The sequence below is a fragment of the Stomoxys calcitrans genome, chromosome 4, assembly GCF_963082655.1.
Source record: "Stomoxys calcitrans chromosome 4, idStoCalc2.1, whole genome shotgun sequence".
In the NCBI taxonomy this organism is placed as follows: Eukaryota; Metazoa; Arthropoda; class Insecta; order Diptera; family Muscidae; genus Stomoxys; species Stomoxys calcitrans.
This window is the reverse complement of record NC_081555.1, coordinates 163,042,404-163,060,679: the sequence shown is the minus strand read 5'-3', so window position 1 is coordinate 163,060,679 and position 18,276 is coordinate 163,042,404. Positions and strand designations below refer to the sequence as shown.

Below are 18,276 nucleotides of genomic sequence, written 5' to 3'. Positions count from 1 at the left end.
TACACTCACCCGGCAGTTCTCAGCGACATACTGATATCGAGTGTTTCGGAGTAGGCCGCCAATCCTGTCCCTAACCCCAGCCAATAATGCCTCTAAATGTTACCTCTCCCAATCCTTTCTTCCGGCAAGGCGATCCCTAAATATTTAATCTCGATGACAGCTAATCTGAGATCATTGGGTTAAATCCCATAGTGCCTTTCGGCTTCTTTTCTCCATATCCCTTTTACGGGCAATATTGAATCGATGAATAGGCCTATCTTTTGGCCTCTAACGACATCAGCTCCGCCTTCTTGGGGTTAGTTATTTTCGTTAATCTGTAGAAACCTTTATCCCTAGCTTAATTTTCATAAATGCCAGATTCTGGAGACGTGTACACAGATTCAAATGAAGTTTTTTTTTTTTAAATCCAAGGCTACCCTAAAACTCTAAACGGAAGTGTTGAACGATTGGGAGTATATGGGTATCAAATGGAAGGTATTTGAAAATGGAGAACGAAGCTGATATACAAATTTGGTCCTCACTGTTAGGGGGACACGCCACCTCAAATAACACAACAATATGGCACTCAAATGAAAGATCGATTGAAGTTAAGTACCTTACCTACTTTTACTTTAATTGGCTATGACAGAACATTTGTCCCATTAGCCGCAGTTAGAATAGCGTTCCAAAAGCCTCGATCTTCTGCACTTGTTCTAAAATCTTGTACCAAATTTGAAGATGGTTTTCACCACTGGATCTTTCAATAAGGCTTTTGGTCATCCCGAATTGCGTGTATCACCGTCTTTGCCTTCAAAAATGTCTTCGCTGGAGCTTCTTCATTCAATCTGACAACATGACCTAGCCTTCGCAACTGTTGTATTTTGATACGTTTAACTAGGAAGATAACTAATAATCTGACATTCAAATTTGGTGTTCCCCCCAAAAAGAACTGCCAAACGGAGTTAAGCCGATCGGAACAGTATAGGATTTTAATTAAAGGTCTTTGAGAGTAAAATTTTAATCTGATTTTAATATTGATTTTACTTCCAAAGGATATGTAGATCCACAGGAACAGTTTGACACTCAAATGAAAGGTCGATGAGAGTAGAATACGAATTGGGACAAGTGTCCGGGACCGCCCACACCCAAACGCAAATGCCAGTCAGAAGAATACAGGGCTGAAAGGTTTTTGGCAGTAGATTATAAATTTTTAACCCAAGAAAGACCAGAGGTTCTTCAAAGGTTATATACTATATTTAACCTTAATAACAAGATTTTGAAAGTATATAACAAGTAGTCATGGTCCTGGAAGTATTGATTCTTCATTGATCAATATCCAAACCAAAGCCAATTTATGGTGTAATGAAGCTACCGGGCCTGCTATCTATCATATAATGGATAATTACGTCTTTCGCTTTTTGTTAAATACTTTTCTATTAAACGAACTGTAAGGTTTAGCATGTTTCAAAACATAAATGTTATTACTAATGACAAATAGCAAGAAAAATGATGACACAAAAATTCTTAAATAAACTTTGTAAAAAAAAAATTATTTTATGTTCACAAAAATATCGATTATTTACATTTACACAATAGACAAGAAACAAAAAACCACATAACCGCCTTAAACGAAAATCAACTACAAAAAGGTGGGGAAATTTAAAAAATATTTCAGTGTTACTTGAAAACGGCCGGACGGAAGAACTAAAAGTCGAAAACAAACGGAAACGGGGTATTAAGAAAAATTGTTAAGGAGCATAATAAAAAAAAGTAAAATAGGGAAAATAAGAGGGAAAAAAATTTTAAAAAATTTAATATTTTTAAAACATTAAAAACAAATTTTAAAATTTAAAAAATAAAAAAAAAATTTTCAAAAATATTAAAAAAATTTTTTTTAAAAATTAAAAAAAAATTTTGATTTAAAAAGTTAAAAAAAAATCAAAGTTAAGTTTTAGGCAAAAAATCTTGTACATGAATAAAAAAGTGATTAATTGAAAGCTTAAAAAAAGAATAAAGAATTTATTCTGCAAACTTAAGTTTTAGATATTTTTGAGATAAAAAAATCTTTTAAATCAAAAAAAAAAAATACTGAAAAAAGGTAACAAATAAACTTAGGATCTTAAGCTGGATAAAAGACATCCTGTGGAAATCCCCAATAAAAAATAATAAAATAATAAAAGAAATTTTAAAAAACAAAATTATTCGAAAAATCACCAAAGGACTTCAAAGATCCTTATAAAAGAGCCAAACAACCACACAAACCAAACGAACCGGCTCATCGCTCTGTGCTGTAGGTCAATGCGGCCTAAGCACAAAAAATACATTCAAAGAATGTTGAAGGAGTTGATGTGTTTGCTGTTCTTAGCATTGATGATTAATTTCTATCGGAATAGTGGAAAGTAAGGCTTTCTTCTCTCTAACTGGGCTAAGGAGAGTTAGAGGACCTATTCAGCCCTGTTTCAAAACAAAAGAGTGCTCTACACCGTACTCAATAGTCTTTGGATATGTAGGGCACTTTAATCGATTTGACAAAGGTGTTTATGAAGATGCATGGCGTATCAGAAATCATGATCCACCAAGCCAGTCAAAGGGATTTGAATAATAACACTCACTTGCTCACATTTTATAAGTTTTGTAATCTTATTCTTTGAATAGAAAGCATTGAATATTATCTCGAGCTGGAAGAAGTTGGAAAAATCACGAAAAGCTTTTAAAGTACAAAATAAAAGAACGCTCTATGCTGACAATCAAAAAATGTTCAAGTGCACAAAAAAAAAGAATTTCACAATGTCAATCTTTTTGTTGTTGTTAGCATTGATGATTAATTTGTATTGGAATAGTGGAAAGAGGATTTTTTGAGCCCTGTTTCAAAACAAAAGCGTGTTCTAAGCCTTACTCAATAGTCTTTGAGTATGTAGGGCACTTTAATCAATTTTACAAAGGTGTCTATGAAGATACATGGGGTATCAAAAATCATGATCCACCAAGCCAGTCAAAGTGTTTTGAATAATAACAAACATTTGTGTTATTATTATTGTGTTACTCAATAGTCTTTGAGTATGTAGGGCACTTTAATCCATTTGACAAAGGTGTTTATGAAGATACATGGGGTATCAAAAATAATGATCCACCAAGCCAGTCAAAGTGTTTTGAATAATAACACACATTTGCTCAAATTTTATAAGTTCCTTACTATGCTATGCTTTGAATAGAAAGCATTGAATATTATCTTGAGCTGGAAGATGTTCGAAAAAACACGAAAAAAATAATAATTAAAAAAATTATAATATAAAAAAAATAAAGGTATATAAAAAAACTAAAAATAAATTAAAATAATAAAAAAAATTAAAATAATAAAATAAATTTAAAATAAAATAAATAAAAATAAAAAAATTTTGTTTGTTTCCCTTTAATGATGAACATTAAATGATCTTCGCCCTAGTAGACAAAAAACTTGAAAATGTAAAATTAAAAGTTTTCAAAATAAAATATTAAAAACAAGTAAAAGCGTGCTATGTTCGGCCGGGCCGAATTTTATATACCCTCCACCATGGATCGCAGTTGTCGAGTTTTTTCCCGGTATCTCTTTTAAGGCAAACAAAGGATAAACTAGTAAGAACGTGCTAAGTTCGACAGGGCCGAATCTTATATACCCTCCACCATGGATCGTTTTAGTCAAGTTCTTTGCGAGGTATCTCTTCTTAGGCAAATAAAGAATAATGGAAAATAATTTTTCTGCTGTTGGAGATATATCAATTTATAGTCCGATTCGGACCATAAATGAATTGAATGTTGAAGACCATAGTAGAAGTCATTGGATAATATTCCAGTCCATTCGAAAAACAATTGCGCCTTGTAGGTGCTCAAGAAGCATATTCGGGAGATCGGTTTTTATGGGAGCACAATCAAGCTTTAGATCGATTAAGACCATGTTGGACAGATGTGTTGAAGGTCATGGGAGAAGCCTCAAAATTTCAGCGAAATCGGATAAGAATTGCGCCCATTAGAGGCTTTAGAAGGCAAGATCCCAGATCGGTTTATATGGCAGCTATATCCAGTTATGAATCGATTTGAACCATATTTATCGCAGTTGTTGGAAGTCATAACAAAACACCTCATGCTAAATTACAGCCAAATCGGATAAGAATTATGCCCTCTAGTGGTTTCAGAAGTCAAGATCCAAAATCGGTTTATATGGCAGCTATACCATGTTATAGATCGATTTTATTCATATTCGGCACAGTTGTTGGAAGTCATAACAAATAAGTTCATGCAAAATATCAGCCAAATCGAATAAGAATTGCGCCCTCTATTAGCTCAGGAAGTCAAGACTTCAGATCGGTCTGTATGACAGCTATATCTAAATATAGTTCGATCTGAACCATATTTGGGTCCTATGTTGGGAGGCCTAAACCTACTCACCGTTTCAAATTTCAGCGAAATGGATTAAAAAATAAATCTTTTAAGGGCTTCAGACCCTTAATTGGAAGATCAATCTACATGGCAGCTATATCTAGATATAGTCTGATCTGAACCATATGTGGGTCCTATGTTGGGAGGCCTAAACCTACTCACCGTTTCAAATTTTAGCGAAATCGATTAAAAAATAAATCTTTTATGGGCTTCAGACCCTTGATCGGGAGATTGGTCTGTATGGCTGCTATATCTAGATATAGTCCGATCTGAACCATAGTTAGGTCAGATGTCGGGAGACTTAAAATAGCCCACTTTTTCAAATTTTAGCGAAATTGGGTAATAAATAAAGCATTTATGGGCTAGACCCTTTTGCGCCAGATCGGTCTGTATAGCAGCTATATCCAAATATGGTCCGATTTGGCCAATTCAAGAACTTAACCAGCGTGTATTAAAAAGACGTATCTGTGCCAAATTTCAGCTCAATATTTCAATTTTTGAAGGCAGTAGAGTGATTACAACAGAAGGACGGACAGACACAGGGACATCGTTAAATCGTCTTAGAATTTTACGACGATCCGAAATATATATACTTTGTAGGGTCGGAAATTGATATTTATTTTTTTTTTTAAGTTAAAAAAATTAAAAATTTTTTCTACAATAGAAAAATTTAATTTTATAGAAAATAATAAATATAAGTGTAACCGCAATTTTAATCAAAACTCTATAATTGATAACAGCTGGCTTTGTATTGACCCATAGTTTGCCTATCGAGACGGTACAACTCTTTGAAATTTTTGCAATTCATTTAGTGAATTTGTAATTTCATTAACACTCAACAATTAACCAACCAGCCGTCACCAGCGAAAAAAAAAATAAAACCAACAAATATTGAACTTTACCTTAATTTGGTGTTGTAAACCTTTTTTTTTCTCCCTCACTTCAATACGCAATCTAAAAAAAGTGTTAATTGTTTGCCAAAAAAAAGAAAAAACTCACACAATCATTTAAAAAAATAAAACTATACAAAAAACAACACTCCTCCAAAAAGGTCTGCAGCAGAGAGGAATAATTTTAAGTGAAATATTTTTTGAATGCACTCTACAATTTCGCCAAGTAATCGAAGCAGACAGCCAGGCAGATAGGCGGTTAGAAAGACAGACATAAAGACACCCAAAGTTAAGGGAACACAGGTGAGTTGTAAAAAACAAAAATATACCATCAACAAAAAAAAAAAACAAAGGTACTTTAATGCCATTTCTCATTTACATAACGTTTTAAAAAACAATAGCGAATAAACGAATACAAAAAAAAAAATATTTTATATATCAGTTGTTGAGGCAAAAAAAATCTGCCACTCTTAATTTTATGGCAAAAATATGTGATGCTATCAACAATGGCATGAACCACCAACATTATATTGCAACAATGTCTTTAAATATTTTTGGGTTAAATGATGTAAACTGATGGTCGATTGCAGGCTTTTATTTTATCCTCAATTTAAAAGGCGTTTAAATTTAGCTTCTTTATGTCACTGAAATGTATAAGGCCTTTATTTCAGTTAAGCATTAATAATGACATTTTGAAAGAAAAAATGTAAATAAATTTGAAATTTTTACAAAGTTTCTGTTAATATGAAATTTTGACAAAATTTCCTATAAATATGAAATTTTGACAAAATTTCCTATAAATATGAAATTTTGACAAAATTTCCTATAAATATGAATTTTGACAAAATTTCCTGTAAATATGAAATTTTTATAAAATTTCCTATAAATAGGAAATTTTGAAAAAAATTTCCAATGTATATGACATTTTGACAAAATTTGATATAATTAGGAATTTTCAAAAAATTTCCTATAATTATGAAATTTTCAAAAAAAAGTTCCTATAATATGAAAATTTTAAAAAAAATCCTATAAATATGAATTTTTGACAAAATTATCTATAAATATGAAATTTTGAAAAAAATTCCTATAATTTTCTGACAAAATTTTCTATAAATATAAAAATTTGACAAAATTTCCTATAATTTTCTGACACAATTTCCTTTAAATATGAAATTTTGACAAAATTTCCTATAAATATGAAATTATTACAAACATTTCTTATAAATATGAAATTTTGACAAAATTTTCTATAAATATGAAATTTTGACAAAATTTCCTATGAATATGAAATTTTGATAAAATTTCCTATACATATGAAATTTTGACAAAATTTCCTATAAATATGAAATTTGGACAAAATTTCCTTAAATATGAAATTTGGACAAAATTTCCTATAAATATGAAAATTGGACAAAATTTCCTATATATATCAAAATTTTGACAAAATTTCCTATAAATATGAAATTTTGACAAAATTTCCTATAATTTCCTGACAAAATTTCCTATAAATATTAAATTTTGACAAAATTTCCTATAAATATGAAATTTTGACAAAATTTCCTATAATTATGAAATTATGACAAAATTTCCTATAAATATGAAATTTTGACAAAATTCCCCTTAAATATGATGTATTGACAAAATTTCCTATATATATGAAATTTTGACAAAATTTCCTATAATTTTCTGACAAAATTTCCTATAAATATGAAATTTTGACAAAATTCCCCTTAAATATGATGTATTGACAAAATTTCCTATATATATGAAATTTTGACAAAATTTCCTATAATTTTCTGACAAAATTTCCTATAAATATGAAATTTTGACAAAATTTCTTATAAATATGAAATTTTTGACAAAATTTCCTATAAATATAAAATTTTGGCAAAATTTCCTATAATTATGAAATTTTGACAAAATTTCCTATAATTTCCTGACAAAATTTCCTATAAATATAAAATTTTGGCAAAATTTCCTATAATTATGAAATTTTGACAAAATTTCCTATAATTTCCTGACAAAATTTCCTATAAATATAAAATTTTGGCAAAATTTCCTATAAATATGAATTTTTGACAAAATTTCCTATAAATATGAAATTTTGACAAAATTTCCTATAAATATGAAATTTTGACAAAATTTCCTATAAATATGAAATTTTGACAAAATTTCCTATAAATATGAAATTTTGACAAAATTTCCTATAAATATGAAATTTTGACAAAATTTCCTATAAATATGAAATTTTGACAAAATTTCCTATAAATATGAAATTTTGACAAAATTTCCTATAAATACGAAATTTCCTATAAATATGAAATTTTGACAAAATTTTTTGATATCGGAAGGGGGGCGGACCCTCCCCCTTACCCCAAAAGAACTACCCAAAAACAAAAGTGTACCAATCGGGACACTATGGGAATCAAATGTAAGGTATTCAGGAGTAGAGTACGAGTTTCATATTAAAAATGGGAACAAAGTAACTGGGGGCCGCCCCAAGCCCAAAACCTCCTAAAATAGGTTTATTTGACGAGCATGACAATATGGGAATCAAATGAAAGGTATTCGGGAGTAGATTGCGGATATGGGCAGAAGGGAGGAAAAGGCTTTATATTTTATTGATTCCGGAAGGGGGCGGACCCTCCCCCGTTACCCCAAAAACACCGCCCATAATTAAAAGTGGACCGATATGATAATATGGGTATCAAATGAACGGTATTGAAGAGTAGAATGCGAATATGGTATTAAAAATAGGGTCCATTTAGCCAGGAAGTCACCCTAACCAGAAAACTCCTCCAAGTAGACAAATTGAAGGTTCATATCAATATGGGGCTCAAATGAAAGGTATTCGGGATTAGATTACGAATCTGATTTGAAGTATACAAAATCTGATTGAAGTATAGGAGGTGACACCAACCCCCTGAAAACACCCAAATTATATTAACCAATTATGAGTATATGGAACTCGGGTTGTTTTTTTGTTCCGTAGACTCAAAAACGGCTACAACGATTTGTTTGTTTGTTCCGTAGACTCAAAAACGGCTACAACGATTTTCTTAAAATTTTCACAGATTGTGTAGGTTGATCTGAAAGAAAACAGGCTATATAATTTTTTGATATCGGATGGTGGCGAATTCTCCCCCATACTTGGAGGAAGCCTATAAGCACATTATGGGTATCAAATGAAAGGTATTTGGGAGTAGAATACGAATATGACATTAAAATTTGCGTTCAGTTTTAGTTGGCGCTTTTTCTCCTAAAAATACGTCAAATAGGTTCATTGGCCCATTATGACAATTAAGAGTAAAGAACGATTTTGAAATCTATTTTCAGGGCAAAGTGCCGGTGGGCGCCCCATACACAAAACGCCCTTCAAACGGTTCGCTTTAATCGATCATGGCATTTGGGGCTCAAATTAAAGGGATTTGAGAGTAAAGCACAAATTTAATATCGATATTTGAGTCGAAATGGCAGAGATGCCATACCTCCCCTTTTCCCTTTCCCACTTCTCATTACCTTAATTTTCAAAAAAAAGAGATCTCGGAGATTGGCAATGCGATTCGTTCGAATTTTTTTGCATTCTTACAGTCACCCCAGAGGTACCCCACCCCATCCAAAACCTGCCAAATGGATATATAGACCAATCACGACAATTTGGGGCTCAAAAAAAAGGTATTTGAGAGAAAAAAAGGAATTTCATATCCAATTGAAGAGTCATGTGTTTGGGGCTCGCCCCACCCCAAAATACCTTCTAATCGAACGTATTTACCTACCATTACAATATGTGACTTCTATCAAAGCTATTTGGGAATAAAGTACGAAATAAATACCCATTTTTGGATCAAAGACCTTGGGGTCCACTACACCCTTAAACAGAACTTATTTACCGTTCATGCCAATATGGGGCTCATAAAAAATGCTTTTGAAAGTGTAGCACGAAGCTTATTTTTACTTTATGGGCCAAATGTCTGGGTGGCCACCTCCCCCTGAAATACCCCGTAAACAAGAAAAAATCAAAAGTGATAATATTGGACTCAATAGAAAGACATTTGGGAGCAGAGTAAAATTTTGCCCATGAACCGAGCAGGGGCAAAATTCTCACACATCAATGAGTGTTTTCCGATTCAAGTTTAAAATCAATGATAGGGATCCTTTTTTACAGCAGGTGCGACACCTCATTGGTAAGAATTTGCATGACCATGCATGGTTTCGCCAGCATTAAGAGGAAATTACTATCGCTTTTATTTTTTTTTTTTTTTCAATGTTGTCACCAGCATTCGAACGCAGGCGTTATGATCATTAAAAAAATATGAATATTTATAATTATTAAGACATAAATACCTTTCTTTGTATTTTTCTTTCTTTGAACATCGGTTTGATATATGTATAAAAATTTACCTGAAAAGAGATAAAACATATTTAAATTAGAATTCAAAAATTTATTAATATAACATTTTATAATAATTTTTCAAAAAAAATCCAATTAAACTCCTCAAAACAATCAAAATCATTTAAAGAGCCATCTCTGTCACCTTATACGCACCTCTCGCCCTCTCTTCTCTATGCTTTGATGGCTTATTGATCGTCATTGTGGCTAAGGCTGCTGACATTTTACATTTTTGAAATAGTTTTTATTTTGACTTGAGTTGAAGCACATACCCCAATGGTAGCCAAGCGTTACATGATTTTTGTTTTTGTTTGCTCATGAGAAAAAAAAATCAATTTCTGCTGCTGGTGTTTTGCTGCAGCACACGCGTTGCTGTGTGTGTAGGTTTGTGAGTGCGCACTCAACACCAACGCCACCTGTTTTGAGGGAATAAAACAACGGCAGCAAATATTCGAGTAATTAAAGACACGACGATGACAAAAAAAGCCAAACGGCCGACAAAACTCCAACTGCCGACAGAAACTGTTGAGGCTTAACATTCAAATGTCAGCATCTTTTGTAGACATTTCACTTGAACGGTTACAGTTTAACATTTTAGCAGAATCCATGAAATTTTTATGAAGCGATGCTTTTTTGTTTAGCCGGTTGTTAAATGTTAACAAAAGATAGAGAGAGACATAAAGAGAGAGAAAACTTCCAACGAGATCTCTGCATTGAAAATTAAGAGAAACTCTTCAAGAATGAATGTTTAAGAGAAATTATAAACATTAACCACACATACACTTGAAGAAAAAAGATTTGAAAACAATTTAATGGTGACATTAAGAAACCTGTTTTGTGGAATATTCGGGGAAAGTTTATTAAAAATACTATTTACAAGTTTATGGGACAATATTTCATAATTTTAGAAAATTTTGTCAAAATTTCATATTAAGAGGAAATTTTGTCAATATTTCATATTAAGAGGAAATTTTATGAAAATTAAATTTTTATAGGAGTTTTTGCCAAAGATTGACATTTGTATGAAATTTTTTCAACCTTTAATAATTAGAAAAATGTTTGTAAACATTTCATATTTATGGGAAATTTTGTCCAAATTTCATATTTGCAGGAAATTTTGTCCAAATTTCATATTTATAGCAAATTTCATATTTATAAGAAATTTTTTCAAAATTTCATATTTATAGTTATAGTCAAGTTATATGAACTGATTACCTTGAAATTTTCAATGATTATGTAGGTTGGTCTGTAAGGAAACATAGGCTATATTTTTTTCATATCAGGAGGGTGGCGGACCTTCCCCCTTGTAGGAAATTTTGTCAGAATTTAATTTTTATAGGAAATTTTGTCAAATTTAATTTTTATAGGAAATTTTGTCAAAATTTAATTTTATATGAAAATCAAAATGGAAATTTTGTCAAAATTTCATATTTATAGAAAATTTTGTCAAAATTTAATTTTTATAGGAAATTTTGTCAAAATTTAATTTTTATAGGAAATTTTGTTAAAATTTCATAATTATAGGAAATTTTGTTAAAATTTCATAATTATAGGAAATTTTGTCAACATTTCATATTTATAGGAAATTTCGTAAAAAAATCATATTTATAGGAAATTTTGTAAAAATTTAATTTTTATAGAGAATTTTGTCAAAATTTCATTTTATATGAAAATCAAAATGGAAATTTTGTCAAAATTTAGAAAATTTTTTCAAAATTTAATTTTTATAGGAAATTTTGTTAAAATTTCATATTTATAGGAAATTTTTGTCAACATTTCATTTTTATAGGAAATTTTGTCAAAATTTAATTTTTATAGGAAATTGCGTCAGAAATTTTTTTCAAAATTTCTTATTTATAGGAAATTTTGTCAAAATTTCATATTTATAGGAAATTTTTTTTCAAAATTTCATATTTATAGGAAATTTTGTCATATTTATAGGAAATTTTTTCAAAATTTCATATTTATAGAAAATTTTTTTCAAATTTCATATTTATAGGAAATTTTGTCAAAATTGCATTTTGATTTTCATAGAAAATTATTTTTTAATTCTTTACTTGGTATACCGAAAATTTAATCCCATTATAAGGAAATTAAACTAATTTTTCTAATTCTTTTAAAAAATTTTCCGATTTCTTGTTTTTCCTTACTCTCACGTCACACTTTTCATGGAAGCTAAACACTTTTTTTAGAAATCATTGAAATTTTAAACAATGTTTTAAAATTAACCTTGAAGACAATTCTGTTGTGTCATGAATGTGTGCTAAAATTATTTCAAGCGCGGAAACTTTCTAATATGAATTGAAAAAAATGTATGTGCACGAAGCATTTGGGGTTTTTTTTTTTTTGTTAACATATCGGCGCCGAAATGGCACACAAATTATGTGTGGTTTGGCAAGATTTGAACTTAATACTGAATTGAATTGAAGAAAAAGTATAACAAATAAGGTCGATGCTTCAAGAAGAATGGCCACAGTGACGTGACATTTTTGTTTGTTTTGAGATTTTTTTCTTGAAATTTGTCTTATTTGGATAAAGCGTAAGAATGACACAAATGTGGTACATTTGAAATTGACACAATTATTAATGGCAATCAAAAGAGTTGAGAACTAAGAAAACAAGAACTATAAAAAAATTACAAAAATTTCACTTTAATGGGAAATTTTGTTAAAAATTTCATATTTAAAGAAAATTTTGTTAAAATTTTATATTTATAGGAAAATTTGTCAAATGCAATGTAAATACGAAATTTTGACAAAAATTCATTTTATACGAAAATTTTTCAAAATTTCACGTTTATAGGAAAATTTGTCAAAACTTTATATTTATAGGAAATTTTGCCCAAATTTTATATTTATAGGAAATTTTGTCCAAATTTCATATTTATAGAAAATTTTGTCCAAATTTCATATTTATAGGAAATTTTGTCCAAATTTCATATTTATAGGAAATTTTGTCAAAATTTAAGTTATAAAGTTTTAAGATTCTTTGCTTAAGATTTTAAGTTCTTGAGCTCATTTTAAAAATAAACCAAATAAAATAACATGAAGCTAAAACTTTTTTTACAAGTAAATGTTGAACTCATATGTTTAGTATAACGCATAGCAAGTCGCATAGGCAAGCTTTATAGAAAATTCTATGGTAATTTAAAATTTTTTGTTTTTATTTATTCATTTTTTTTTTGTTTTTATTGTTTTGCACACGTTTTTAACCTTGGTCAGTTACATCTTTTACGCTCTGATTACTACGCTTCTAAAAAGACCACAAAAAAGCAACGCAGAAAATCACACAAAACTTGTTAAATTCAAATTCTAGTGACCAAGAACAAGAATAAAACAAAAAAAAAATAAATCTAGTCATATACAAATTATTATGTAGTTTAATGTTCTTATGATGGCAAGAATAATGCCAACACCATCTGCGTCACAGCGTACTACAACACCAACAAGAACAACAACAGTCGCACATTCACCATATATCACCCTCAAGTCGAGATTTGTTTTAGACCAGAGCTACAGGTTTTGTGTTTTTTTTTTCCTTTGGTGATATGTCTAGATTTTATTTTTAATTATTTGAATTTTTATAGCATCGGAATATAAAAATCTAAGTTAGAATTTTGGATTTTGTTTGTGGCGTTTTTACCCCTTCTGATTATTGGCTGGCTAGCTAGCAGGCTGGTCTGAGTGTTAATTAATCACTCGTGTGAACTTGAATATGCGGCAGATCTGTGCTTTAAGCTGCGATTCGATTTATATGGTTCAGGTAAAAAAAAAACTCAAAGAAAAAAACAGTTGAAGAAGAATTTTTAGAAAATTTTACATTTCGTCATAAGCAAATTTTTGTAGATATATAATTTTATTCAATGTATAAATTTTTAAGGTTAGAGAAAAAATTTCACGGTGAATTTTTTTCACAAAGAAAATTTTTCACGGTTAATTTTTTTTTCTCTGTGAAATTTTTTACATTTTGTGTGAAAATGTTTATGCTAGAGAAAAAATTTCGTAGTAAAATTTATTTCATCGAGAAATTTTTTTTCACCGTGAATTTTTTTCACCATAATTTTTTTTTTTGAAGTGAAAGTTTTTCTGAAATTTTTTATAAAGGTGAAATTTTTTCACCATTTAAGTTTTTGTAGCTTGAATTTTTTTTTCACGAGAAATTTTTTTTACAGTGGAAAAAAACACGTAAAAAAAACTCAAAGAGAAGAATTTTTAGAAAAATTTACATTTTGTCATAAGCAAATTTTTGTAGATATGTATTCTTTCTAAGGCTAGAGAAAAAATTTCACTTTGAATTGTTTTCACAAAGAAAATTTTTCACCCTTGATTTTTTTCTGTGATATTTTTTCACCTTTTGTGTGAAAATTTTATGCTAGAGAAAAAATTTCGTAGTAAAATTTATTTCATCGAGAAATTTTTTTTTACCCATAAATTTTTTTCACCGTGAATTCTGTTTTAACGTGAACGTTTTTTTTTTGAAATTTTTTATAACGTGAAATTATTTTCACCGTTAAAGTTTTTTAGCTTGAAATTTATTTCGTGAGGTTTTTTTTTACAGTGAATTTTTTTCACCCTGAAAAATTTTTTTTTGTCTAAAAGTTTTTTTGAAATTTTTTTACAATATGAACATTTAAAGTTTAGCTTAAAAATTGTTTAGCTTGAAAATTTTTTTAACTTTTATTTTTTTTTTCTAATAACCAGTAAGGAAAGGCAAAAGTCGGGCGGTGCCGACTTTATAATAGCCTACACCTACCTTATAAGTACAAAGTGGGTGCTATATCTAATTCTGAACTAATATTTTGATGGACCTCAGCGAATGTTTTCAGATGGGCTATTAAACAATCCGTATCAAATTTCGAGCAAATATTTTAAAACTGTTATAACTACGGCTGACAAATGACAAAATTATTGCAAATTGCCCAAAATCCGACGAACATATATATGGAAGTTACATCTTAATCTGAACCGATTTTGACCAAACTTCTTGGATATTGTTGCAGGCATCGAGGAAAGCTTTGTGCACAAATTTGGCAAAATCTATCAAAAAAAATGCGCTTGCAGTGGCTCTAGAAGTGAAAATTGGGCAATATACATATATAGCAGCTATAACTAAATCTGAACCGATTTCTGTGAAATTCACCAGTTATGTCGAGAGTCAAAAGAAAATCCTCCCTGCTAAATTTCAAAAGAATCGGTTAACAAATGAGCGATTAAATGCAATATTTCTCAAAATCGGACGAATATATATGTGGGAGTTATATCTAAATCTGAATATCTAATTGTGGTAATCGTGGAGGAAACAGTTGTACACAATTTTGGCAAGATTGGTCAATAAATGCGCTTGCAGTGGCTCTAAAAGTGAAAATCGGGTGATATACATATATAGCAGCTATATCTAAATCTGAACCGATTTCTGTGAAATTCACCAATAATGTCGAGAGTGAAGAGAAAATCATTTCTGCCAAATTTCGAGAGAATCGGTTAACAAATGAGCACTTAATTGCAGTATTTCTCAAAATCGGACGAACATATATATGGGAGCTATATCCGAATCTGAACCGATTTTTATGAAATTCAAGACTTCGCCTCCAGGCCGATAAACATGCCTGTACCAAATTTTAAAAAGATCAGACGACCTGCCAGGGACAGACAGATGGGCTAATCGAATCAGAAAGGAAATTCTGAGTCGAGCGGTATACTTATCAATGGATCTATCTCTCTTCCTTCTGGGTGTTACAAACAAATGCACTAAGATATATTACCCTGTACCACAGTAGTGTTGTAGTGTCTAAAAATTTAACAGTCGCTGTAAAAAAATTCACAGTAGCACAGAAAAAAGTACGAACTTCATATTTAAATTCAGGCGAACGCCTAACCCAAAAAAAAGTAGCAAAGCTCACCGATCCAGCTACAGGGACGTAGTTAGGATTTTATTTGGGCGAGGGGACATACGAGTGTTAGTATTGCAAAACAATAATAAGCACGTATAAAACATTTAAAAAGTTAGAATTTGAAGAGGTTAGGCTCGATAGCCCCCCTGGCTACGTCTCTGGTTTAAGATAAACATTCTTCAGTTCAAGTAAAAAATCTTCAATGAAATGAAGTTTTTTTCAAAACGCTATCGTAATTTAAACGGCCGGACGGACATGGGATTTGACTTAGAATGGCAGCTGATCATCAAGTAAGAGCGTGCTAAGTTCGGCCGGGCCGAATCTTATATATCCTCCACCATGGATAGCGTTTGTCGAGTTCTTTGCGCGGTATATTTTTTTAGGCAAACAAAGAATAATGTATAAGGACTGTTATGCTATTGGAGCTATATCAAGTTGTAGTCCGATTCGGACCATACCTGAATTGAATGCTGAATATTGTAGAAGTCATTGTGAAACACTTCACTCCATTCGGATAAGAATTACACCTTGTAGGGGCTCAAGAAGCAAAATCGGATTTACGGGAGATTGGTTTATATGGGAGCTGTATCAAGCTATAGATCGATTCAGACCATATTGGACACGTATGTTGATGATCGTGGGAGAAGTCGTTGTTCAAAGTTTTTGCCAAATCTGATGAGAACTGCGCCCCCTAGAAGCTCAAGAAGTCAAGATCCCAGATCGGTTTATATGGCAGCTATACCAGGTTATGAACTGATTTGAACCATACTTTGCATTGTTGTTGGAAGTGATACCAAAACACCACGTACAAAATTACAGTCAAATCGGCTAAGAATTGCGCCCTCTAAAAGCTGAAGAAATCAAGACCCGTGATAGGTTTATATGGCAGCTATATAAGGTTATGAACCGATTTTAACCATGCTTGACACAGTTATTGGAAGTCAGAATGGAATACCTCGTGCAAAATTACAGCCAATCGGATAAGAATAACGCCCTCTGAAAGCTGAAGAAGTCAAGACCCATGATCGGTTTATATGTCAGCTATATCAAAACATGGACCGATTTGGCCCATTTACAATCCGAACCGACCTACACTAATAACCAGTATATCAAGCGCCTAGCTTTACTCCTTCGAAAGTTAGCGTGCATGCTTTCGACAGTCAGACGGACGGGCATGGCTAGATCAACTTACAATGTCATATACTTTATGAGGTCTTGGACGCATATTTCGAGGTGTTACAAACAGAATGGCGAAATTAGTATACCCCCATACTATGCTGAAGGGTATAAAAAAAAAGAAATCCAACTCCAACCAACAACCAACTTTTTTCTCCGAGTCCCTTTCGACCGTTCATTAAAATAGATTTTAATTTATTAATACATTCAGGCCAATCAAGAGATCAGTCAATCAATGGCCACTACCGCCACCGCCACCGTCACCAACCACCTCAAACGACCACCTCCGCTTCGTTTCCCTTTTGTTGTTGCATTTAATCGCATTTCATTATCTTAAAGAAGCGAAGCTGAGATATAAAAAAAACACCTAAATTATAAAAATCTAATTTTGTGCCTTTGTTAAGTTTTTAGTTTTTTTTTTGTTTATTTTCATGTTTTTGGTTGTTGATAATTTTATTTTGTTTTATTGTTTCTTTTGTATTCATTTTATTGTTTTATTACTAATTTATGTGTTTTGTATTGGTTTTAAATTAAAGTTTGTTGTTGTTTTTTTGTGTGTTTTTTCTGCGCTGTTTATTTGTTGGAGCCAAAGAAACGATGCATAAAAAATCGATTTTAATTTCATATTCACCACGCATTTTAAAATGAACATTAAAACATGTTTAAATTGGTATTGTTATTAGGTATTACTTTGGTATCTATGTATATATATATATATATATGGTTGCCCAAAAAGTAATTGCGGATTTTTTAAAAGAAAGTAAATGCATTTTTAATAAAACTTAGAATGAACTTTAATCAAATATACTTTTTTACACTTTTTTTCTAAAGCAAGCTAAAAGTAATAGCTGATAACTGACAGAAGAAAGAATGCAATTACAGAGTCACAAGCTGTGAAAAAATTTGTCAACGCCGACTACATGAAAAATCCGCAATTACTTTTTGGGCAACTATATATATGCATGGACTTCTTTCTTCGCCCAAGTATTATGATATGTGCCATTATAAGAAGTAAAACAGTGGTGGACAAAATAAAGCAAACTATAAGCGATTAGTTAAACAATAGCTAAACAATAACCTAACCTATAAATCATGTCTTAATGGTATCATAACGGTACCTTTACCATAAATTTACCATATTGGTATACTGCAGGAATTTCGGGGGGTGGAAGGGGCCCCTCAGAATCTTGACCCCAAAAATCAATACCAGATTAACATCACACTTCTTAAGACCAATAATTGAGGAGGCCACCCAGTCGCGAAACGTTTATCATATCGATACCTTTACCATTCCAACACATTTATGGCAAGATTTTGGTAGATTACAAACATTTCTAAGGACCTCTGGTCTTTCCCGGCTCAACTTTTCCCCTTGAATTGCATTCAATATTTGTACTCTACTCTCAACGACATTTCATTGGAGTACTATTCTGACCCAGTTGGGCTTATTGACCGTTTAAGTTTTTTTTGGAGTCGCCCCTAAGATACATGTCCTCAAAACATTATATCAGATTATTACTCAGATTAGTACTCCTCTC

The 18,276-nt window shown here is 31.0% G+C and overlaps 2 protein-coding genes across 7 annotated transcripts in view; one reads left to right on the top strand and one right to left on the bottom strand.

Annotated features, from left to right (window-relative positions):
- The window catches only part of LOC106087088 (mucin-2), a 146,649-nt gene that overhangs the window by 58,707 nt on the left and 69,666 nt on the right, over positions 1-18,276 (bottom strand). The window contains exon 1 of one of the 6 annotated variants that reach the window (XM_013252025.2): positions 9,829-10,127. The exons of the other annotated variants lie outside the window; for them this stretch is intronic. Within the exon in view, the coding sequence (XP_013107479.2) occupies positions 9,829-9,895 (67 nt within the window). The 5' untranslated portion in view covers positions 9,896-10,127. Of the gene's footprint in view, positions 1-9,828; positions 10,128-18,276 lie in introns of those variants that run through there. 6 annotated transcript variants of the gene reach the window in all.
- Positions 5,133-18,276, top strand: part of LOC106087112 (uncharacterized) — a 79,956-nt gene continuing 66,812 nt past the window's right edge. The window contains exon 1 of the mRNA XM_059367971.1: positions 5,133-5,585. The gene's annotated coding sequence lies outside the window, so the exon portion shown is untranslated. The remainder of the gene's footprint in view (positions 5,586-18,276) is intronic.